The 26,542-nt window shown below is 36.1% G+C and overlaps 2 protein-coding genes across 2 annotated transcripts; one reads left to right on the plus strand and one right to left on the minus strand.

The window, feature by feature from the left end:
- The first annotated feature begins 3,419 nt into the window (after nt 1–3,419).
- LOC128233462 (tripartite motif-containing protein 45-like) lies at nt 3,420–17,193 on the plus strand. Its single transcript, XM_052947138.1, has 2 exons — nt 3,420–3,643; nt 13,237–17,193. Exon 2 carries the CDS (start codon nt 13,333–13,335, stop codon nt 15,229–15,231), a length of 1,899 nt encoding a protein of 632 aa, XP_052803098.1. The 5' UTR covers nt 3,420–3,643; nt 13,237–13,332; the 3' UTR covers nt 15,232–17,193.
- A 1,408-nt stretch (nt 17,194–18,601) lies between these two features.
- On the minus strand, nt 18,602–21,970 carry LOC128234722 (uncharacterized). Its single transcript, XM_052949153.1, has 3 exons — nt 21,828–21,970; nt 20,740–20,851; nt 18,602–20,409 (listed from the first exon to the last, which is right to left on the minus strand). The coding sequence occupies exons 1-3, from the start codon at nt 21,864–21,866 to the stop codon at nt 19,583–19,585; spliced, it is 978 nt and encodes a 325-aa protein (XP_052805113.1). The 5' UTR covers nt 21,867–21,970; the 3' UTR covers nt 18,602–19,582.
- Nucleotides 21,971–26,542: the final 4,572 nt, after the last annotated feature.

A 26,542-nucleotide genomic window follows, 5' to 3' on the forward strand; every position in this document is an offset into this window, starting at 1 on the left:
TTATACTCCGGGTCCCGGCGTGAGCATATTGAAGGGACCCATAGTGACAGTTCAACCACCGCACACCTATCCTGGGCAGACTAGCAGGCGGTTAACCAGTACTAGGTGCTTTCACCTCTGCAAGGAACTGACAACTTCCGTTCATGCCAGGGGCAGTGGTACAGTGCGAATGGTCGTAGAAAGGATTTCATAACCAATCACAACAGAAGTGACCTGGTCCGCCCGGGAATCGAACCCGGGTTGTCCGATTCTCAGTCCAACGCTCTACCGAATGAGCTAACCGGGCGGACTCCTTTGTTATTGAAGATAGGCAATCTTTAAGTAGTAGGCTTGTGTTTTAAGGTCCGCCCACTGCCACTCATCCGATACACAATCCCTGCGATAGATTTTCTGTGTCAGCCAATGAGGTTGTATTCACTAGTCAGTTAGATAACCTGAACTAAAATCTTAATGATTAATAAGAGCTCGTTCGCTACGCTCACTAACTACGTCATTCTTAATCATAAAGATTTTAATTCATGTCGTCTAACTATTATTTATAAACGTGCTTTACGTTTGATTTCGTTTGTTATTCAAACACTTAACCAGACATTGCTTAAACTTTAAATGTGATTATTTCACCGTGGGTTGTTTTTCTATGCATGAATAAGACAAAATTGACGTTCCTGTTACCTAATGCACCAGTCAATTGTAACCACGCACCCCCCCCCCCCCCCCCCCCAGGGCCGGGGATAGCCGGGAAATGGGCTGTGTTTTTACCTTTCAGGTGGCCCCTCAGTGCCGGGTGAATGCAGTGATTTTGTCTTCGCGCAAAGTATAGCGGGGTTTGGGCCTAACCTAAGGTCCCTTGGGTGCGGGGGCATTTGGCGGGGATTTTACCATCAGTTCATTCCCGCAGGACGGGGATTTTAGCCGGGGTTGGCTTGACCGAAAGTCAAAGTCCCCGCTATTCCCCGGACCTGGGATGGCCGTGGTTACAATTGACTGGTGCATAATCAAACGCAAATTGGGATTCATTACCGCTGTATCATCTCATTGTGGTGCAAAATGCGAGTGTTATATTTTTATTAGTTGAATGTATACATCTCGAATCTCGTGTTTTGTCATATTTACACTCTTATTAAAGCTGCACTCTCACAGATTGAACGTTTTGACAACCTTTTTATTTTTTGTCTTGGAACGAGCCAATTTTTGCGAAAATCCATAGAAACCAGTAATATAAGACTGCTGACAAAAATCAGATCGCATATTTATATATTTAAGTACAACAAATGATGTTTTATGCATTAAGCCATAAAACATTAATTTTCGAACGGAAATATGAAATTCTACGATCTGATTTTTTGTCAGCAATCTTATATTATTGGTTTGCAGATATTTACGCAAAAAATGCTCTTTCCTAGACAAAAAATAAAAAAGATGTAAAAATATTCAATCTGTGAGAGTGCAGCTTTAAGACCAATACCCGCATTGAAATTAATTGGAAGTTATTGGCCGTAAACTTTATGTGTAAATTGTCTGCAATTTACCGCACTTTTAATCAAAGTACATTAAACTAATCGATACGAGAAAACTTAAGTGTGGGAAAGCACGAAACTGTGGTTGTGCACGAATTGCAAAGAAATTAAGGCCATTGTTTGAAAAGTTTTGGTGCCACAAAAGTCTGGTCAGACTGAATATTTCTGCAAATTAAATTGCATTGTGAAGAAATGTACCACCCTCACCTTGATTTAAAATTATGCTTAGACGGCAAACTGCATTCATTTGGCAAACTGTCAAGAATTAAAAGTAATACCAGTTAAAAGACGACTTAGTTCTAAACTTGAGTGTCTTCTCCCTATTTAAGAAGTAATACTTCGCTGTGAACTTTTTATACACGTAGATATGTCGTATATCGACTTGAGCTGTAATTAATTCCACTAATTTCTTTATTTGATTTCTTAGATTAATAACTTAAACGGATCAAATAGGCTTATGATAAGCCATCCCTCATCAATACACCAAATTGCTAATGGTGAGTTTCATTTTTAAGTTACAAAATTGTAGATTTCATATTTTAAATTCTAAAATATTTATATTCATTCTTATCGAGAGGATTGTTAATATAAGGCCTAGATATACATTGGGTTCGGGTAACCGTTAGTGTGTGTTTTAATCAATCGGAACTCCTCGGCCTTTTTTCAAAAACAACCTCGGATGTATGCCGGTACATCAGTTGAAGTAGATCGTAAATTTTTGAATAATATCATTAATTAAATGTAGTAATTGAGTGTTGTATTTATTGATCTCAGTTTAAATCGATCGCCAGTGAAGTGTATTATTGCAAACATAATTAAGATTCCCAAGAGTCATAAAGTTTAACAGCTAAATAAAATTACTACGCGATCTATTTGCAGCGGACTTAGTATGTAAACCGTCTAAATACATCCGAGGTTGTTTTCGATAAAAACGGCCGAGGAGTTCCGAGTGTGTTTTAATATAAAGTTTAAACCTTTTAAGCCTTCTACAGAAGTTTACTTTAACACCATTCTTCAATGGTGACCATTACAGTCTTACTTAAAGCCTTAAAAACATAAATTAAAAGCCTACCTATCTTACCTGTTTTTTGAAAATGATGTTACCTTAACCAAATTATTTTTGTTGGCCTTGTCATTTGATTATGTAAAAAACAAATTAACAAAATTGCCAAATACTCTACATAAGACTTTGCTTTTATCACCTCCCCTTAATATATCATCACAACAGTAGCGTCATTATAGTGTTATTCAAAAATGTAATTCATCCAATACTAATAGAATGGTTAATCAACATAAATTAAACATAGAAATAATCTTGATGCTACTATCTTAAATGCATTAACACATTTTTGGCATCGTTATGAGGATGGCTTACCTTCAAGCTGCACTCTCACAGATTGAACGTTTTTTTTTATTTTTTGTCTTGGGAAGAGCCAATTTTTGCGGAAATCTATGGAAACCAGTTATAAGAATGCTGACAAAAAATAAGATCGCAGATTTTTATATTTAAGTTCAAAAATTGATGTTTTATGAATTTTTCTTAAACCGTTAGTAACGGTTTAAGCCATAAAACATTAATTTTCGAACGAAAATATAAATATCTACGATCTGATTTTTTTCAGCAATCTTATATCATTGTTTTGCAGATATTTACGCAAAAAATTGCTCGTTCCAAGACAAAAAATAAAAAAAAAGTTGTAAAGATGGTATATCTATGAGAGTGCAGCTTTAATGAATTGCCATATTTATGAATGGTTGTGCAATATAAACGACAAGTTGTCTAAAATCCCACCCTTCATCGACCGATGCATGAGAAATAGCATTTACAAGAGCTGAAGGAAATTTTAATCAATATTCACAATAATGTCTGATCCAATTTCAAGTGGGCAAATTGAATTTTATACGAAGACTGCAATCTTATTTCATTCGTAAACTCGGTCCAATTTTGTCTGGTCGCCTTAGAACAATTAAAACGAAATTTAATATTTCTTAAGTATGTTAGGATTAACAGGAAACTCAACGTAATTAAGGCTTATCTGAGATTAACATTTAAACGTACTAACTTTTGGAGTCACTTTTCATTTAAATTTCAATGTGAACGGAGTGACACTTGATCATGTCGAAGGGTGAGTAGTCATTTGTCATATATACTTTAATTAGTGCTAATCACTTCAAATTATTATAAAAGATTTTCATTTAAACATGGTTAATTGTGGGAATGTTTTTCTTATTAAATGCTTTTTATAGGAATTGGCGTTTTCAAATCGGTATGTTTTAAATCACGATTCTGAAATATACTATGAAATTTATATTGAATCTGTAATATAGCTGTTTTCAAGACTTTCACTTTCCAATACATGTAATGTGTATAGCGTCGATACACGGCTTTCACTTTCCACTACATGTTATGTATAGCGTCGATACAAGACTTTCACTTTCCACTACACGTTATGTATAGCGTCGATACAAGACTTTCACTTTCCACTACACGTTATGTATAGCGTCGATACAAGACTCACTTTCCACTTCATGTTATGTATAGCGTCGATAGAAGACTTTCACTTTCAACTACACGTTATGTATAGCGTCGGTACAATCCTTTCACTTTCCACTACATGTTATGTATAGCGTCGATACAAGACTTTCACTTTCCACTACATGTTATGTATAGCGTCGATACAAGACTCACTTTCCACTACATGTTATGTATAACGTCGATACAAGACTTTCACTTTCCACTACATGTTATGTATAGCGTCGATACATGACTCACTTTCCACTACATGTTATGTATAGCATCGATACATGACTCACTTTCCACTACATGTTATGTATAGCGTCGATACAAGACTTTCACTTTCCACTACATATTATGTATAGCGTCGATACATGACTCACTTTCCACTACATGTTATGTATAGCGTCGATACATGACTCACTTTCCACTACATATTATGTATAGCGTCGATACATGACTCACTTTCCACTACATGTTATGTATAGCGTCGATACAAGACTTTCACTTTCCACTACATGTTATGTATAGCGTCGATACATGACTCACTTTCCACTACATGTTATGTATAGCGTCGATACAAGACTTTCACTTTCCACTACATGTTATGTATAGCGTCGATACATGACTCACTTTCCACTACATGTTATGTATAGCGTCGATACAAGACTTTCACTTTCCACTACATGTTATGTATAGCGTCGATACAAGACTCACTTTCCACTGCATTTTATGTATAACGTCGATACATGACTCACTTTCCACTGCATTTTATGTATAACGTCGATACATGACTCACTTTCCACTACACGTTATGTATAGCGTCGGTACAAGACTTTCACTTTCCACTACATGTTATGTATAACGTCGATACATGACTCACTTTCCACTACATGTTATGTATAGCGTCGATACAAGACTTTCACTTTCCACTACACGTTATGTATAGCGTCGATACAAGACTCACTTTCCACTGCATTTTATGTATAACGTCGATACATGACTCACTTTCCACTACACGTTATGTATAGCGTCGGTACAAGACTTTCACTTTCCACTACACGTTATGTATAACGTCGATACATGACTCACTTTCCACTACATGTTATGTATAGCGTCGATACATGACTCACTTTCCACTACATGTTATGTATAGCGTCGATACATGACTCACTTTCCACTACATATTATGTATAGCGTCGATACATGACTCACTTTCCACTACATGTTATGTATAGCGTCGGTACAAGACTCACTTTCCACTACATGTTATGTATAGCGTCGATACAAGACTCACTTTCCACTACATGTTATGTATAGCGTCGATACAAGACTTTCACTTTCCACTACATGTTATGTATAGCGTCGATACAAGACTCACTTTCCACTACATGTTATGTATAGCGTCGATACATGACTCACTTTCCACTACATGTTATGTATAGCGTCGATACAAGACTCACTTTCCACTACATGTTATGTATAGCGTCGATACAAGACTTTCACTTTCCACTACATGTTATGTATAGCGTCGATACAAGACTCACTTTCCACTGCATGTTATGTATAACGTCGATACAAGACTCACTTTCCACTGCATGTTATGTATAACGTCGATACATGACTTTCACTTTCCACTACATGTTATGTATAGCGTCGATACAAGACTCACTTTCCACTACACGTTATGTATAGCGTCGGTACAAGACTTTCACTTTCCACTACACGTTATGTATAACGTCGATACAAGACTCACTTTCCACTACATGTTATGTATAACGTCGATACAAGACTCACTTTCCACTACATGTTATGTATAGCGTCGATACAAGACTTTCACTTTCCACTACATGTTATGTATAGCGTCGATACAAGACTTTCACTTTCCACTACATGTTATGTATAACGTCGATACATGACTCACTTTCCACTACATGTTATGTATAGCGTCGATACAAGACTTTCACTTTCCACTACACGTTATGTATAGCGTCGATACAAGACTCACTTTCCACTGCATTTTATGTATAACGTCGATACATGACTTTCACTTTCCACTACATGTTATGTATAGCGTCGATACAAGACTCACTTTCCACTACATGTTATGTATAGCGTCGATACAAGACTCACTTTCCACTACATGTTATGTATAGCGTCGATACAAGACTTTCACTTTCCACTACATGTTATGTATAGCGTCGATACAAGACTCACTTTCCACTACATGTTATGTATAGCGTCGATACATGACTCACTTTCCACTACATGTTATGTATAGCGTCGATACAAGACTCACTTTCCACTACATGTTATGTATAGCGTCGATACAAGACTTTCACTTTCCACTACATGTTATGTATAGCGTCGATACAAGACTCACTTTCCACTACATGTTATGTATAGCGTCGATACAAGACTCACTTTCCACTACATGTTATGTATAGCGTCGATACAAGACTCACTTTCCACTACATGTTATGTATAGCGTCGATACAAGACTCACTTTCCACTACATGTTATGTATAGCGTCGGTACAAGACTCACTTTCCACTACATGTTATGTATAGCATCGATACATGACTCACTTTCCACTACATGTTATGTATAGCATCGATACATGACTCACTTTCCACTACATGTTATGTATAGCGTCGATACATGACTCACTTTCCACTACATATTATGTATAACGTCGATACATGACTCACTTTCCACTACACGTTATGTTTAGCGTCGGTACAAGACTCACTTTCCACTACACGTTATGTATAGCGTCGATACAAGACTCACTTTCCACTACATGTTATGTATAGCGTCGATACAAGACTCACTTTCCACTACATGTTATGTATAGCGTCGATACAAGACTTTCACTTTCCACTACATGTTATGTATAGCGTCGATACAAGACTCACTTTCCACTGCATTTTATGTATAACGTCGATACAAGACTTTCACTTTCCACTACATGTTATGTATAACGTCGATACAAGACTCACTTTCCACTACATGTTATGTATAACGTCGATACAAGACTCACTTTCAACTACATGTTATGTATAACGTCGATACAAGACTTTCACTTTCCACTACACGTTATGTATAACGTCGATACATGACTCACTTTCCACTACATGTTATGTATAACGTCGATACATGACTCACTTTCCACTGCATTTTATGTATAACGTCGATACATGACTCACTTTCCACTACATGTTATGTATAGCGTCGATACACGGCATTCACTTTCCACTACATGTTATGTATAACGTCGATACAAGACTTTCACTTTCCTCTACACGTGATGTATAACGTCGATACACGGCATTCACTTTCCACTACATGTAATATTTACCGTCGATACAAGACTCACTTTCCACTACTAAAATGTTTAATAGATGATAGTTTTCGTTCCAGTGTAATATCGTTATGTATTTCACCCTTTGACATTGCTTTCAGTGAAGTTTTTACCTTTAGAAATGAGTTGGTTGAAACTTCGGATAAAACGTTGTTGAAGGTGTGTGCTCAGGTTTAATTTGGAACTGAGGACGGGCTAAAATTTCAAAACAGTGAAAAATATCAAAGTAATTGTATCGATTGTATTCACTGATAAATCTCTCGCTGGAAATCGTATAATAAAATAATATACATTTTATAATGGTTATGAAATAGGACTGTATAATAGGTCACCATAACTGGCTGACACAGCCACCTGCAGTCTTCTGTATAGAAAACAAGTCATGCCCTATAAGATGGATTTAGACCCCACCTTATTATGTCGATTTAAAAATTCCCCCGTTGTCACTACCACCTGAACATGCGCTAAACTGACACATAATTGAAAATTTATGAAACTTTTTATTTTGTTTACTTTTCTCATAAGTCCGATACAAGCGGTAGTTTTCTTCAGATCCCCGCGACAAAAATGTGCTGATTTGCATTTTTCCCTGGGTTTTATTGTTGAATGTTATCTGTAGTGCGATGTACGAGATTTATACTGTGAATTTGTTTAGCTGTTTGAATACAGTGCAAACGTCGGGCCTTTGAAGCTCGGCAAAGGTTATCGATAATCAATCATATTGAGAAAAGATACTAATAATTATACTGAAAGATCGCGAACGATGTTTTTATTAAACACTTATACCTCGCCATGATTTCAAATGGCATTCCTTTCTCCAAATGGTTCGTTCAATGCTCTTTCTTTTCTTGAATCATATTATTTTTTGAATGACTGTATTGTACAAGTTTTTTAATTATACCTATTCATATTAGTTAGTGTATTTATTTTTTTATATGACATACACCCCCCCCCCCCCCCCCCTCAAAGGGGACTGGGCTATGTTTTCCATTTCTCATTGAAAATACGATTATGATATTTTCTTAATATATTGTTTGATAATACGTTGAATAACGTCAATTTTTAATAATTTCATAAGAGTGTCTCCCGCCCGTTACAACACATTGTTAGAAAATAACAGTAAAACTGTTCCAATACAAAATATAGCGGGAAATTGGCCTTATCTAGGGTCCCTTAGGTGCGGGGGCATTTGGCGGGGGTTTTAACAGCAGATCGTCAGGGCGAAGATTTTGCCCGGGCTTGGCTGGACCGAAAGTCAAAGTCCCCGCTATTCCCCGGACCCTGGGGGGGGGGGCGTGGTTACAAATGACTGGTGCATAAGGAAAACTAACCTCTATCACAATATACATATATATTATTTATTTCATACATTTAGCATAGCGCCATGTATTAAATTGCTTTTGGAATTTTCATTGAATAATGGTTGCAGTGTTCATCAACATTTTCAAAATAAATTCACTTAATCCTTAAAAAAGTTTCCTAAGCACCTCTTTGTCTGCTTATCGTCGGCATTCTGTATCGTTAATATTTAATTGGAATCTTAATGGACATTAAACTTCAAGCCAGACGTTTAATTTTCATAAATACCTCCAACTAAATGCGCTGATAGCGTAAATAACGATTGCAATTATTGTGCATACTGAAAGGCACACTTTGTACAAACGCTGAAGTGTTCGTCCATACCCCTGAAATGTGTACGCGTAAGTGTTCGTCCATACCCCTGAAATGTGTACGCGTAAGTGTTCGTCCATACCCCTGAAATGTGTACGCGTAAGTGTTCGTCCATACCCCTGAAATGTGTACGCGTAAGAAACTTAAAGTGATACTCGTATTTAAAATTAATACAAACACATGTATAACGAACATGACCTTTGGGTGATAAACCTTTAACTACTTACTAAATTATACATATATGAAAAATATAAATTACTGATTACAAGATTGCAGCCGGGTTTTAATAGCTGAAAACGCAAGCGTATTAAATGATTGGTGAGTGCTAAAAGACATACTGTGATATACTATAGTCTCAAAAAATAGAAATACCATGTTTCTGCACCTTTCTTTCAAATGGAACTCGGTATCCTTTATAAGAACCACTGTTTTCGACCTTTATTCATCCTTTTTGGTATATCAAAACAATTGTATTAATTGTGGTTAATCTTATTTGGGAGTAAGAGTGCATTTTTAAGCAATATATGAATGTAGGTATGGTACATTATTAAGATGGTCATTTAACCATTTGAGGTTTATTGAATAATGTTTTTTTCTTTGTACATTGGGATGAAATATTTTGTAAAACCAAGGTTATGTGGTTGTTGTGTTTTCACAAAGAAAACCAAGGTCATGTATTGCATGCATGAACGCCACGTTGGCGTTGCTATAGTCATTGAAACTAGTCATATGTAGAACATTTATTGAAAATGATTTAACACTATAATTGAATACGAATCTTAAAGGCTAAAAATTAAGACCTCATTTTATGATAAGTTATCTAACTAAATCATATGCTGATTAAGGCTCATTGATTAACAGCGTTGGCATTTGCATGAAAATCCCTTGATTTTTATAGTTGATGATTTAGGCATAATGTTAAAAAAACAACAACATTTTTACAGTTTGAAATAGTTTTTAATCTAAGCAGATATGTAAAAAAAGTTTTAAAAGTAAAATGCTGACGTGACAAAGTAATCAGTTTCAACTTTAGTGGTCAACATTTGTTTTTGTCCATTGGCAAGGCAGTATTTCTCAAGTTTTCTAAAAAAAAGATTTCACTAATAGCAGCCAGTCTTTTTTTATTTGTGTGTCTGGCCTATTTAGTAGGTAGTTTACACAAGAACATGCAGACCACTAAAACAAATACAGACTATAAGTATTTACTTCTACTACTGCTGCATTGTAATTATGTCTCCATATACCCACGCAACGAATATATAATTTGTGTTCACTTTCCAAAGATTAATGGCCGGTTGATCAACTTCCCTAAAACGAACGTATAGACATCCGTTGCAGCTTAAAGGTGCACTATTGCTCCCCAATAAGATTTAACACCTTTAATACAATTGTTTTAATATACCAAAAAGAATTAACAAATGTCGAAAACAATTGTGCTTATGAGGGATACTGTGTTTAATTTGAAAGAATAGTACGGAAAACTCGGTATTGATACCTTATGAAACGATAGTAGATCGCAGTAAATCTTTTAGTATTCACCAATCATTTAATATTTTTGCGTTTACAGCTATTAAATACAGGGTTATGATATTGTTATCAGTAACAAATATTTTTCATCAATGCATTATTTAGTAAGTAGTTAAAGTTTTATCACTCAAAACTTATGTTTGTTATACATGTGTATATAATGATTTTGAGAGTGTCACTTTAAACGGAAGCTTTTGTAGTTTAACCATAGATCGGATAAGAAACAGCTGCGCACATAAGATATCAAAACTTTAAAGCTACCAACGTTGGAAGTGCTTAAATAGTCCAGATTTGACAATGTTTACAACAAATTTATGTCAAAATCAATTTGAAAGTATTTGAATATATGGGATAATGATTGTGCTACACCCATTTTCAATTAAACATTTATCTGTTTATGGCCAAGTTTGTAAATAGTTCATTATCGTAAATTTTCCCACTCCTTCTCCGGGCGAATACCTTTACAGCTAAGATAGTTTATTCATGATTTACATGCTATGTCAAAAGGCCTCGGCAAAAACCGTTTTCCCAAAAGAATTGCCTTGTTGAGATTTAAAACTGGGTCTCACCTTTACAGAATTTGGAACAATGCCTGAGAATTAAATAAACAGCGAACTTCCGTTTTATAGATGAATACATTGGACAAAATCAGATCTGCTTCTTAAAAGACTTGATCTATTTGCTTCACATATGTTAAAATGATATTATTTGTGTGAATTTGAGTCTAGATATTGATAATTTACTCGAAAACCCCATTGATAAGTAACTTAATTAAAGAGATCATAAACAAGTTACCCAAAGGCATCTTAAATAGGTTTCTCAAATACATCATTGGTAAGTAACTTAAAGATATTAATAAGTTGCTTAAAGACATCAATTTTAAGTCACTCAAATATTATTGATAGGTATTTTAAAGACACCATTCATAAGTTACTCAAACATATCATTGTTAAGTAACTTAAAGACATCATTAATAAGTTACTCAAAGATATCATTATTAAGTTACCCAAAGACAGCTTTGGTAAGTAACTCAAAGACATCTTTAGTAAGTTACTCAAAGACATCATTAATAAGTTACTCAAAGATATCATTAATAAGTTACCCAAAGACTGTATTGGTAAGTAACTGAAAGACATCATCAATAAGTTACTCAAAGACATCATTAATAAGTTACGCAAATGCTTTACTGGTAAGTAACATAAAGACATCATTAATAGGTTACTCAAAGACTTTACTGGTAAGTAACTTAAAGACATCATTAATAGGTTACTCAAAGACTTTACTGGTAAGTAACTTAAAGACATCATTAATAGGTTACTCAAAGACTTTACTGGTAAGTAACTTAAAGACATCATTAATAGGTAACTCAAAGACATCATTAGTAAGTTACTCAAAGACTTTACTGGTAAGTAACTTAAAGACATCATTAATAGGTTACTCAAAGACTATACTGGTAAGTAACTTAAAGACATCATTAGTAAGTTACTCAAAGACTTTACTGGTAAGTAACTTAAAGACATCATTAGTAAGTTACTCAAAGACTTTACTGGTAAGTAACTCAAAGACATCATTAGTAAGTTACTCAAAGACTTTACTGGTAAGTAACTTAAAGACATCATTAGTAAGTTACTCAAAAACATCATTGATAAGTTACGCAAATACTTTATTGGTATGTAGCTTAATGACATCATTAACAAAATACTTAGATATATCATCAATAAGTTACCTAAAGACATTATTTATAAGTTGCTAAAATATTTCATCGATAAGTAACTTAAAGACATCATTAATGAGTTACTTAAAGTGATCATTAATAAGTTACTCAAAGACATCATTGATAAGTTACTCAAAGACAACATTGGTAAGTAACTCAAAGACATCATTGGTAATATATAACTCTTGATAAGTCACTCAATGATATTATTAATAAGTTAATAAAAGTCATCATTGATAAGTTACTTTGACTTTGATAATAAGACTTTGCACATCATATTTAGATTTTGAACTGAAATGCTAATAAAGGCAAATAATACATAGTTGAAAAGAAAACCTATGCATAATTATCAATGGGATCAAAGTATATTAACGTCGAAATTCTCTTAGTAAAATCTAGTCAATACAAGGCAATGATTTCATATGGAGGAATGGTAAATGTTTACATTTCCATAATGAGAAAGGTATTCACCATCCTCTTCAAAGGCCAACAAAAAACCCACTCCTCGACCTTCTGTAAATATAACATTCAATGTTTGAACAATTGATTTAACGCAAAGAACATCAATCGGTAAATAAATAGTTTAATTTTCACAAATATTTTAACAATATAGATAAAGACTTCTTTGACAGAGCTTTATTATGCGTCAAAATTTCTTGCAACCCGAGATAAATACTGAAATAAACATTTTCATAGTCGCACCGGATCGCCGTGATTGAATTATTAAATGTCTCATCGAATCCTGTTTGCTCAGGGCTTTTCCATTCATGCTGCCATATAAAATTGGAGACAGATTTATAGCCTTACATATATAACATATTTTATAATCTGCTTAGGGTTTCTTCTCGAGTTTACTTTTATAGAGTCTTGAACTCTTTAGAGAGCTAGTTCTTATTGATTTTAATTTTAAAATATTGATCACTTTCAGTGTACTCCTCAGCGCAGAAAACATCTTGATATTGAGGTAGATAAAGATAAATACCTGCTGGATTTCAATTGAGTCGCTTACGGATAGTGGGATTGAATGGAAAAGATGGCCACCCCCGATGTTCTACAATCAACGCCGACCATGCAAGCCGAGGATTTTAGTGTTTGTTCACTCTGCCAGGAGACGTTTAAACGTCCAAAGATTTTGACGTGCTTACACACTTTTTGCTGCGAGTGTTTGAATGATTACATTGGTAAGAATGTGGAGAACGCATCTAAGGCAGTTGTATTTTCTTGCCCTTCTTGTGATATGGATATCGAAGTACCTGCTCTTGCCACCGATGGACGGTACGCTGACGTCATAAAGAACGACCAGTTTATGGAATCATTTGTGGAACTAAAGAATGCTCTTCAAGATGACAAATCGTGTGACATCTGCGTAAGAAGAGATGCATCTGTCGTTGCTAAGAACTGGTGCACGGACTGTAATGACGCACTGTGCGAAGCGTGTTCTCAGGTGCATTTACACGTAAAAGTGACGTCATCACATACTATGACGTCATTGGAAGAAATGAGAAAACAGCCGTTAGATCTGATCATGAGGAAGAAAAGTAAGGTCAATTGTGATAGACATGGGGAGAGTATAACATTGTTTTGCGTTGACTGTAAGGATCCTCTTTGCGTACAATGTTTGGCTGTGTCGCATAGGCGTTGTGAAAATGTGATCACCGTAAATGACGCCGTGACGTCAAAGACGGACATAGACAATATTTTGGAAACTTTGCGGTCTTTTCAGATGTCGTTGGATAATGTTGATGGGTTGAGCGTAGTTGAAAAGGAATTGGAAGATTCAGTTGAAAATACTAGAAATGAAATAACGTACCTGAGCAATTCATTATGTGCAAAAATCAGAGAGCAAGAACAATTCCTCTTGAAAAGACTGGACGAAAAATCTAGCGAAGCTAGAAATATCCTGAAAGAACGAACAGAGCCGCGTAAAGTCCAGACCAAAACCGCAAAAGCCGCCAGCCAACGAATGAACAATCTTCTCCGATTCGGCAGTGACGTTGAAGTTCTGATGGCGTTTAACCAAATAAAGAAACAAGTCGATGATTTCAATCTGCAGATGGGAGAAACCAATCCAGAAAAGCTTAAAGTGAGTATTGAATTCACCCCAGACGACACCAGTCTTACATATTTGGATGAAATGAAGATGCTTGGGGAACTAAGAATCGAGACAGGCGCAGATGACGGCATATCGTGTTGGGGCGTCACCTGTACGTCACTGGATGATATCATCGTGACGGACTGCAAAAATAAACGTATACAGAAATTCAGCAAGGGCGGAGAGCTTGTCGATCATATTCAACTTGACGACGAACCACGAGACATCAGCACGTGCGGTCACGGTGATGACGTAGCTGTTCCGTTAATTGGACGTCTTATAATGTTCATTGCAACGCGTAAATCGCTTGCGTTGATACGCCGTACCAAAACGGAACGTCAGTATGACGGTATATCTTACTCAAACACGGAGAGCTATCTAGTTGTGAGTTGCCTTAGAGAACAATGCGTCGACTTGATCCAACTCGATGGCCAGGTGCTACGATCGTACGTCAACGACCCAAACGGCGATCCGTTGTTTGACCAACCGCGTTACGTTTCCGCTGCAATAGATGGAACTATTATCGTCTCTGATATAGGTAAACACGGTGTGAAGTGTATAAACCAGCGAGGGGAGGTTATGTTTAATTACACCGCCCATAACGACATGCGGAACCCTCAAGGCGTCTGCGTTGATAAAATCGGTAACGTCTTCCTGGCAGACAATTCGAATGATCGAATTCAGCTGCTGACGAGTCGTGGCGAGTTTCAGAGATACGTGCTAGTGAAAGACTCGGGACTAGAGAGGCCTTGTGCTATTTTCGTGAGCAGCTCCAACCGACTCATTATTGTTCAGAACGACGGGATGGTGAAAGTGTACAGCTATTGTTAACGAAAGGACTATTGTTAACTTTTAGTTTTTCAGCAAATGCAACCATTGTTCATAAGCTATTGTTAACAATAATGAGTCCGATGTCTAGTTTTGAACAGACAAACTATGGTTGAAATGTATATCTGCATAAGGCCAAAAAATGGTTTGGTTAGGGTTACATCCTTTTCAAAAACAGGTAGGGTAGGAAGGCTTTTTTTATTAGGCTTTATATAAGAACGTACTTGTCCTCATTGGAGAATAGTGTTAAGGTAATCTTCTGTATAAAGCTTTTAAAACACATATTAAACACATAGAAATCTACGTAAAAAATGAAAATAAATGACCATATCATATGGCTATAATAAGCGGTAGGGTCGGCGCCCATTTCGTGAGTATGGTCAGGTAACCCGAACCCAATGTATTTTTAGGCCTTAGTGAAAGTTGTTAGCTAATGTTAGACATACATATGCATTCAGACTCTGAACTGAACAAATGTAAAAGCTGTGTGAGCAGTGTGAGCATAATAATGTTATGTAATGTTGATTCCGTGTTCAATTGTACAATTAAATTGTACAAGGTTTACATAGTTTACCTCATCCCACTCGTACTTATATTCAACGATCAATCCTCTGTTTACGTATGTCTAACATGACCGATAAACGTTATTGTATATTAAGGTTTTATAAAAATAAGGTATTATAGGAGCCACCTTATCAACGCTCGTACGACATATATGGTTGAAAGATCAAACATTTTAGATAGATATACTGTGAGTGTCACACAATTCAATGTAAATTTAAAGCTGCACTCTCACAGATTGACAGTTTTGACATTTATTTAAAATTTTTGTCTCAGATTCAGCTGATGTTGATACCAATCACGTCAATTTAGTCATATATTTTATTATAATATAACTCACAATAAAATATATCTTTATTGTTTGGAAAACTGCACAAAACTCATTTTTCTTAAAGCGTCAGTAACGCCTTTAGCCATAAACTATCTATTTTCGAACGTGAATATGAAAAACTGCAATCTAATCTTTTGTCAGCAATCTTGTTTCACTGGTTTCCAGACAATAACCCCAAAAATGGCTTATGTCAAGACAAACAAATATAAAAGTTGTCAAAACGGCCAATCTGTGAGAGTGAAGCCTTAATTAACGTCTTACTTGCAAAGTCTTATACACATTTAAAAAACATTGAATTTCGCTTAAGATATTATAACTGCATTGAAATATTAATTTGGAAATGCGATCCTTCGATACATGCGTTGAAAAGATAGCCTCGTTATTCACAATCTGGTCGATGTAAATGTAAACTAGTTTTTCATAAATCAAGCACAATTGATGGGAGATAATTGTGCATTAAAACATTTGAGGGATACTAATGTGGTAGTGTCCCTTTGTATTTCAAAACAACTCCAGTATAATTGGTCAGTGTATTATTTTTCCAAACGTTTGGCGTATGTTTATATTTTGTAAAGGAGCTCTCTCACATATATATGTTAACTACGTTTTTCCTTCATTTTTTAAAATTTGGTTTATTTCATAATTTTATTGTAAAACACAGACACAGTAAAGAGTTAGGTCACTAACTTAATAATTTTAAGTGAAAACTATCGAATTAACTTTTTATTGTTTATTTACGCTTTTCGATAAGCACTTATTGCCGCATATATATGATGTAAGTAACTTACATGCTATTACCATTTTATGGTTAAATATTTGACCCTATATTGCATGTGAGTGTGTATTTAAATAACTGATGGGCAATACGTTTATGACTTTTTTATATTATCAACATATACTTCCATACTGATCATATTACAAAACATTAAATGATATACATTTGTATAGATGCATTATATTAAATAAGAGATTATAAACGTGTAATGTTAGTATTTCAATTATACATGTATGAATGATGATATTTATATTCGGGTCATATTATTCAGATCATATTTGGAAAATCAATAAAATATAGTTCAAAATGCTGCAATATTTGGTCTATTTTCTCAGTAGCATTTTTATACTCACATTTCAATTAAAGGATATGTGACATTCTTAAAGAAATACCAGTTGACTGACTTAATGACTTAAAATAAGATAAGATTTATTTTAAGTCGGCAAGACAGATATACAGACAACATAAGCTCTCGACTATACAGACCAACACAAATGCCCCTGCTTCAGAATTTTTCTCCTTGTACCACATACAATTAATTACTGATTGCGTTCTTTAAATATAATAATTGGCATTATGCTCATGGATTTTGATCACAACGATGGCATACAATTCAGACAACTGGTTACAAGCGCTATTTAAGCAATCGGAATACCTCGGTCATTTACGAGGTCTATGCCGAACCTTGCCGGAGATGGCCGAGTTATTACAATCGTTGTATCATCACTAAGCTGTTTGGGAAGAGAAGTCGTAAACAGAAATTGTTGACGATGACGATAATAGTTGACAACATTATCGGCGTTCACATCAGCTATCATGGAAAACTTTGAACTCAGGCCATCTAAAAATGAAATATTCAGGACATCTTTACGATTCTCTTACCTAGTCAAGTACAGTCAACAATAAGTATTGCATTCGCAATAAATGCCACCTTATGACTGCATATCCTATTGGGTTTTACCGATTTGGTAGAAAACGATTGCACATAAAACGTTTTCCTGTCGTTGTCTGGAAATAATATGAGTTATTTCCACATAGAGGGTTGAAGTTAAAGTTTCTAATTTTTTCACATTAATGATCCTTTCTGGATTTTTTTCATTGTCTCTGAAAGAAATGGCTCGAAGCGATGACCATGAGATATCTCCAAAAAGATAATCTAGGGAAATACTTTGAGATAAGAACCATTCGAGCACACCAAAACACAAAACATGTCCAACTACACCTAACCCATCTGAGTTCGACATTCGAAAAGAGTTCGACATAGCCAGACCATCGAGATAATCGAGTTCCATATCGTGAGTTTCGATTGTATTTATTGGAGAAATGTATGTAATATATGACGTTGAGCGCCCGTAAACCGGTTAAAATTTAAGGCTCCTTGGCTTGTCCCTGTAGTTACCACTGTTTGATTAAGAAGTCACTTAATGAATAGGGACCGTAGGCCCGTTATATTTCTGCAGCTACTTAGACAACAATACACACGCCTGAATCTTTTCACGTTAATTCACACGTTCATTTTTTATTGCAAACCACTAAAGGGTTTTGGCAGAAGTAGTAACGCTTCGAAACAGGCACCTAATAAAACATTTCCATCCAGAAGAACAAAAAAAAGATTATATACATGTTAAACGTAAGTAGTGTTTCTGCGCATGGCCATTGACAATTTCCTGGGTACAATTAGCGAACATGATTAACAAACAACAGCATATGAAAAAACATATTTATTTATTAAAACCATATAAGCAAAAACACAATTATATTATGCTACTGTTTGCAAAGAAACTAAGCATTTCAAGGTGTTGAAGCATTAAATATCCTGGTTTTATGTTCGCCGTTATCCATCACATACATTTCATATCAATTACAACATCTTTAAACTGTCAGTCGACTTCTCACATCAAAGAAATCGACAACAGCCATCAGCTATCTAGTATATAGTTTGATGTATCACCAGGATAAAACTACTGCGACGGGTTCATTCCCCGCATAACATCCTTACATGTACAGTTTGAAATAGGTTAGCTGCAACCAGCTTATTAAATCGTGGCTTTAAAGCTGCACTCTCACAGATTTACCATTTTTACAACTTTTTATTTTTTTTGTCTTGGAAAGTGCATTTTTTGGCGTAAGTATCTATAAACTAATGATAAACGATTGCTGATAAAAGATCATATCGCGGAGTTTCATATTTCCGTTCGAAAATTAATGTTTGTTGGCTTAAACCGGTACTAACGGTTTAAGAAAAATGCACAAAACATCAATTTTTGAACTTAAATATAAAAATCTGCGATCTAGTTTTAGTCAGCAGTCTTAAATAATTGGTTTCCAAGGATTTTCGCAAAAAATGGCTCGTTCCAAGACAAAAATAAAAAAGTTGTAAAAAATCTGTAAGATTGCAACTTAAAATAACGCACACACGGTGACGACGCTGTGACAGATGAAACTCTTTGACCTCAGTTTTCGGGAGGTACAAACCGATTGTCTCTTCGGTGTAAAATGGCATTGTGATCGTGCCTTGTTTTAACAGATTGACGATCACCTTTTGCTAAGTTTATTTGAAAACAGTAGTATTGACATGGAAAACTGTTTTTGTTCGCAAAACACTGGACCGGAACATATTAAAGTACATCTCGTAACAGTCAAGTACAATTGATAACATCGAAAATAATGTTTCGTTAGTTTTTGTTTTAAACTGTAGGTTTAAAGTCTGACAAAAGCGGTTGTATGGGGCGCTTGAAATGCCTCCATATCATAACAGGTATCTTCACCACAAGACAAGTCGCTGCTACCGCCTGCACCACTACGCTTATAATTGAATTTCTGTATGCAGTGTCAAGGTCATAGTTCTTTGAAATAATTCCAGCTAGCGCCACAGTCCACGTGATGTACGGTGCGAATGTGTACCTCGTATATTTGTCCAGGAATGACATGTCAAGACTAAACCACACCACAATGACCACAAGAACTACTGACAGGAACACCGTGCTCGAAACGTCTTGCGGCACTGCGGTATTAACGAGGTCCCCGTTCTTGTACGTCATCACCAAAGCCACGTTGATAAATGTCGCAACGGTCACCCATGCCGCGTAAAACGCGATTCCGTTTTGTATCAACAATCGTATCAGCCAGATATCGGCAATAGCTCCATTCCTGATGAGATAATCGGGATTATCATACAGAGTCTTGAAAGAAAAGTACAGACACACGAATAGCGTCAACGGCGTAAGAGCAATTAACGGTAACGCTATAGCAAGCTTCATTTGATCCCATGCAAACAGCCAAGCGACGTTTGACACATTGTTGAAAATGTAGGCGAAGAACAGAACGCTGGGGAAGACCGGCATAAGATAGACGTACGTGCCGACTTTACGTCGACATATTGTGACGAGAGCGTAGACCAACCACGCAGCCTGCCAAGCGTATATGAAGCCCCAGATAGTAAACGTCCATCCAGCTGGTGTAACTTCTAGGTAAAACGCGTCAGATATGTCGCCAGTTCTGTTGTTGAAAACTCCTGTAATATATGATATATTGCTTTTGTAACACTTTGGTAGAGCTATAACAAGTCGAGGGCGAAAAAGAATATAAGAAATTATTATAACACTGCAAATGTTCAAATTTGATGATTATGACGTTGTTGGTGATGAGGATGGCGGTGGTTTTGTGGATAGTTGTGGTGATGGTGGTGTTGGTAGTAGTGATGATGATGATGATGATGATGATGATGATGATGATGACGATGATGATGATGATGATGATGATGATGATGATGATGATGATGACAACTTTCATGATGATGATGATGATGTTGTTTTTTTGTTTTTGTTGTTGTTGTTGTTGTTACCTCCGCCATTTCCTGCCGCAGCTAGGCCATTGAAGGCGGCAGTGAGTGCGAACACAACAATGGTGGCTATAATCAGCACGATCTTCGGTACGCTGTGTCGCGCCATGTTGTTCTGAAATAAAGACAGCATCATTTAAACATCTATAAATGGTTTCCTATGCAGGGTTAAAACAAACTATGAACAAGGCTATACCTATTTCAGATGAAGATAACACACTTATTACAGTATTTGTTTTCCCATTTTGCAGAGTATTTTTATGATCTTACGTTTGCAGACATTATTTCAGAACATTTGCGTCTGGAGTTAAAATCTGCACGCCATTCAATTGAAATTTGCTAATTCAGGAGTTTCTTTATGTTAATAAAAGTACTGATTTAATGGGAGACATGCAGAGTGAGGAATATGCCCCATATCTATACATAAGGTCACATAAGATGCATCATATAACAAGATTTTATAGGTATGAGATAAATCCAGGGGCGATTCCTTGCGCCTCTCCCTCAGAACAGATATTTCTTTGGCTTAATGTGTTGGCGGGGGGGGGGGGGGGGGTACTCCTTTAATTTACAAATAACAATTTCTAGTCCGAAATGGTGCATTTTGGGCGTATTTCATTACTTTTCTTCCCCCCATAATGAGATGAAAAGTAAACTTCGACGATATGATCATGTCTCCAAAATATTTTTATGCAGCGCATGCAATATGTTTTATAAATGCAAAATGAGTTATTATGTATTTGCCAATGAAATATTCAAATCGCATACTTGACATTTCAGAATGCCATAATGACTCATGACGGATGTGAAACATGTATGTATATGACCTTTAAATAGTCATACGCGTTACAACAATTGTTTAAAAGTTGAACCATTGAACATGAGCCGGCTGAGAAGGATCCAGTGCTATATGGGCCCGGCCCTAACCCAAGAGGGCTCGATATCCACCAGGATTACTATCGCAAAACTTCTCAAAAATGACACAGTACTGGTTTTCACCTAGGAAACATAATCGAGAGTTACACCAGCTTTAAGTTGTCTGCACAATAGAGGTAACTTAAGTAAAGATTATCGAAAAAGTAAATGCTTACCTCCGAACGTAAAGGATCCGTTTCACTAAAAGCATTCATAGAGAGTTTGTTCACCTCAATTAAACCATATAAACAGCAATGATATCTCTGTAATGACGGGTTGTGATTTATAAATTTTGTTGTCCTTATATAACACCACGTTCTAGAACACGTTTTGCGAATACTAGACTAAACTTCCATCACACAAGTGCATATAGGGAATGAACGCAGTAAACTGCTACCATAGTGCAGCAATGTGACATATTATTTTATTCCTAATTATTATTATTTTATAAGTGAAGAGATTAGCATAGATACAGACGAGTACACGGAATATACACACACATTGATGATATGATATACATGAACATTAATTTATGGGAAAGGGCCGTAACTGATGTTGGTAAAACTCGTGGCCCAATCCCTTTGCATGTCCTTTTTATATGAACGTAAGCTTTGTTACAATAAAATATGTTTAAACTAACATTAATAGAACATTATGATACTATATACATGGTTATTACGAATAATAAACATGTTGAGTAATCATTAACAAAACCAACAGCATCCATTTACATATATTTACACCTCAACTTCCATTCCTTAAATGAACTGCCTTTCGGCAATTGCGTTCATCAATCGATGAACGCAACATCTTCGGATATGTTCGGATCGCAATTCATTGCATAACAATATACATGAAAGCTATTGATCTTGTTATTGTTTGTATTGTGTCTGCAGGTCCCGTAAAATATAGATCAACATTTTTTAAAAGTGTGAGTTTATTATATTTTAAATATATTGGTACCAGAAGTATTTCAATTTTACGTTTTAAAGTGATTTCAAGTGGTTGATCTTTTCCCGCGTTATTGTGACGTCATTTGAAAAGAATGTTTCCGGTTATAGTCGGCTCGTTCTATTTACAGAATAGGTAAAAACGGATTACTGAAAGGTTTTCTTAAATGAAATGAAGTATTTTTTTAACAATTCTTGAATGAAATAATGAACTATTGGTGTAAATATAAGGAATGAATTGCGGGGTTGATGTCATTATCGGGGATATGAACGCAATTGGGTTGGTCAAAGTACGCGTGGAGTCCTTCGGACTCCACACACATTGACCAACCCAATTGCGTTCATACCCCGATAATGACATCAACCCCGCAATTAATTCCTTAAATAAATATAATTGTATATAAAATAGTCAGATGAATTTAAATTTTCGAAATATATAAACGTGACTTCTTCAGAATAATCTACTCATAGTGCACCACAGATATGTTACATCAACAGTTACACTAAATTCAGGAAATACGGCGCTCTATGTGTAATCATACCCGTAAAGCTTAATTAGGCCTAAACAAATGGTTTGACTGTGGTTACATCCTTTTCAAAAATAGGTAGGGTAGGTAGGCTTTTCTTTTTTTCTTTTTTTATTAGGTTTTTATAAGAATGTCACGTTCGTCAAGGCGGAATAAGCATTTAAGGTTTTAAACTACATATTGAAAAGCAATCAATTTATTATTATTATTATTTATTTTTTTTTTCATTTTTTTTTCAAACTGACTATAAAAATGGTAGGGTCGGCGCCTATTCCGTAAGGTAGGGTCGAGTAACCCGAACCAAATGTATTTTTTTAGGCCTTAGCATACCAAAATATAGTATGAATAAACATATTCACGAATGAAGCTGTTGACGTAACTAGATTTAAACATGTTGAAATTGACAACGTTCAATAACTGGTATGTGGTATACATACATAGCGGTGTAAATGCTTGGTTTTGAAGGTGTTACCGTTCCGATTGAAATCTGACAAGGATAAACATCAATAGTTTTACCATAACGTCATGCGTATCAGTGTGTGAAATTCTGTCAATCAAATATTTCAAAGTACAACTGCACTTTTAGAGTTTTTTTTTATATAATTAGTTGAACTAATATCTTGTAGCTAATCGAATCACGTTTGCATTGAGTGTATTTCCTGGACAGAAAATAGTTTGGATGTACATTTAGAGAGGCTAAGAGAACAGATTCTGCCGAGGCTCCGATTAAATAAAGCGAACAATGGATCGCAGAGAAAACATGTACTAGCTGTCAAGGAAACCACATCTTATTTATTCAAGTAATAAGAATAATTTCAACTTGAATGCCCGGTAAAACTGGCAATTCAGGCAAAGCGTTCTGCTGTTTGATCAAAAGGAATAACATCAGGCATGAACATCACAAAAGAGCTGGCATGTTTTCATCCAAAAGGCAAACGATTAAACGAAAAACCTGAACACTGGTGAGTCGAACCTGTGCGTGGTTAACTCTGGTCATTAGAACACGTCATTCTCTCGCTTCATATTTTTGAAGAACTCATAATCAGTTGTTAAAAATTATTTAATGAGGGAAATAGTGACTTTATTTAACAACTGTACTGCTTAGTAAATAATATCATTTGTTGTGACCCCGTCGTTTTGTATGCAAGTGTAACACGAGGAAAATGTTAGGTTTTGAGCGGCGTCAGAGGAATTTGGCAAGAATCTGCACCACCAAGGTTGGTATCACATCAGGTTTGAAATAATGTCCCATTTCGAATGTTTTAGCGGTACTGTTTTAAACTCATAAAGAATGATTAAAGAAACTAAAGAGACTAACACTAGCATAATAGTTAATGTTTGAGAGTCCTCAAGTAGTACGTAAGTTAACATTTCAGACACCCCAACTAGAACGTAAGTTAGCATTTGAGAGACCCCAACTTGTGCGTTAGTTAACACTTGAGAGATCCCAACTTGTACGTTAGTTAACACTTGAGAGATCCCAACTTGTACGTTAGTTAACACTTGAGAGACCCCAACTTGTACGTTAGTTAACACTTGAGAGACCCCAACTTGTACGTTAGATAACACTTGAGAGACCCCAACTTGTACGTTAGTTAACACATGAGAGACCCCAACTTGTATGTTAGATAACCCTCGAGATACCCCCATTTGTACGTTAGTTAACACTTGAGAGACCCCAACTTGTACGTTAGATAACACTCGAGATACCCCCATTTGTACGTTAGTTAACACTTGAGAGACCCCAACTTGTACGTTAGTTAACACTTGAGAGATCCCATCTTGTACGTTAGTTAACACTTGAGAGACCCCAACTTGTACGTTAGTTAACACTTGAGAGATCCCAACTTGTATGTTAGATAACCCTCGAGATACCTCAACTTGTACGTTAGATAACACTTGAGAGATCCCAACTTGTACGTTAGTTAACACTTGAGAGACCCCAACTTGTGCGTTAGATAACACTTGAGAGACCCCAACTTGTACGTTAGTTAACACTTGAGAGACCCCAACTTGTACGTTAGTTAACACTTGAGAGACCCCAACTTGTACGTTAGATAACACTTGAGAGACCCCAACTTGTACGTTAGTTAACACTTGAGAGACCCCAACTTGTACGTTAGATAACACTTGAGAGACCCCAACTTGTACGTTAGATAACACTTGAGAGACCCAAATTGTACGTTAGTTAACACTTGAGAGACCCCAACTTGTACGTTAGTTAACACTTGAGAGACCCCAACTTGTACGTTAGATAACACTTGAGAAACCCCAACTTGTACGTTAGTTAACACTTGAGAGATCCCAACTTGTACGTTAGATAACACTTGAGAGATCCCAACTAGTACGTTAGTTAACACTTGAGAGACCCCAACTTGTACGTTAGTTAACACTTGAGAGACCCCAACTTGTACGTTAGTTAACACTTGAGAGATCCCAACTTGTACGTTAGTTAACACTTGAGAGACCCCAACTTGTACGTTAGTTAACACTTGAGAGACCCCAACTTGTACGTTAGATAACCCTCGAGATACCCCCACTTGTACGTTAGATAACACTCGAGATACCCCCATTTGTACGTTAGTTAACACTTGAGAGACCCCAACTTGTACGTTAGATAACCCTCGAGATACCTCAACTTGTACGTTAGTTAACACTTGAGAGACCCCAACTTGTACGTTAGTTAACACTTGAGAGACCCCAACTTGTACGTTAGTTAACACTTGAGAGACCCCAACTTGTACGTTAGTTAACACTTGAGAGATCCCAACTTGTACGTTAGTTAACCCTCGAGATACCTCAACTTGTACGTTAGATAACACTTGAGAGATCCCAACTTGTACGTTAGTTAACACTTGAGAGATCCCAACTTGTACGTTAGTTAACACTTGAGAGACCCCAACTTGTACGTTAGTTAACACTTGAGAGATCCCAACTTGTGCGTTAGTTAACACTTGAGAGACCCCAACTTGTACGTTAGATAACACTTGAGAGACCCCAACTTGTGCGTTAGTTAACACTTGAGAGACCCCAACTTGTACGTTAGATAACACTTGAGAGACCCCAACTTGTACGTTAGATAACACTTGAGAGACCCAACTTGTACGTTAGTTAACACTTGAGAGACCCCAACTTGTACGTTAGTTAACACTTGAGAGACCCCAACTTGTACGTTAGATAACACTTGAGAAACCCCAACTTGTACGTTAGTTAACACTTGAGAGATCCCAACTTGTACGTTAGTTAACACTTGAGAGATCCCAACTAGTACGTTAGTTAACACTTGAGAGACCCCAACTTGTACGTTAGTTAACACTTGAGAGACCCCAACTTGTACGTTAGATAACACTTGAGAGATCCCAACTTGTACGTTAGTTAACACTTGAGAGACCCCAACTTGTACGTTAGTTAACA

The sequence above is a fragment of the Mya arenaria genome, chromosome 5 (assembly GCF_026914265.1).
Source record: "Mya arenaria isolate MELC-2E11 chromosome 5, ASM2691426v1".
NCBI lineage: Eukaryota > Metazoa > Mollusca > Bivalvia > Myida > Myidae > Mya > Mya arenaria.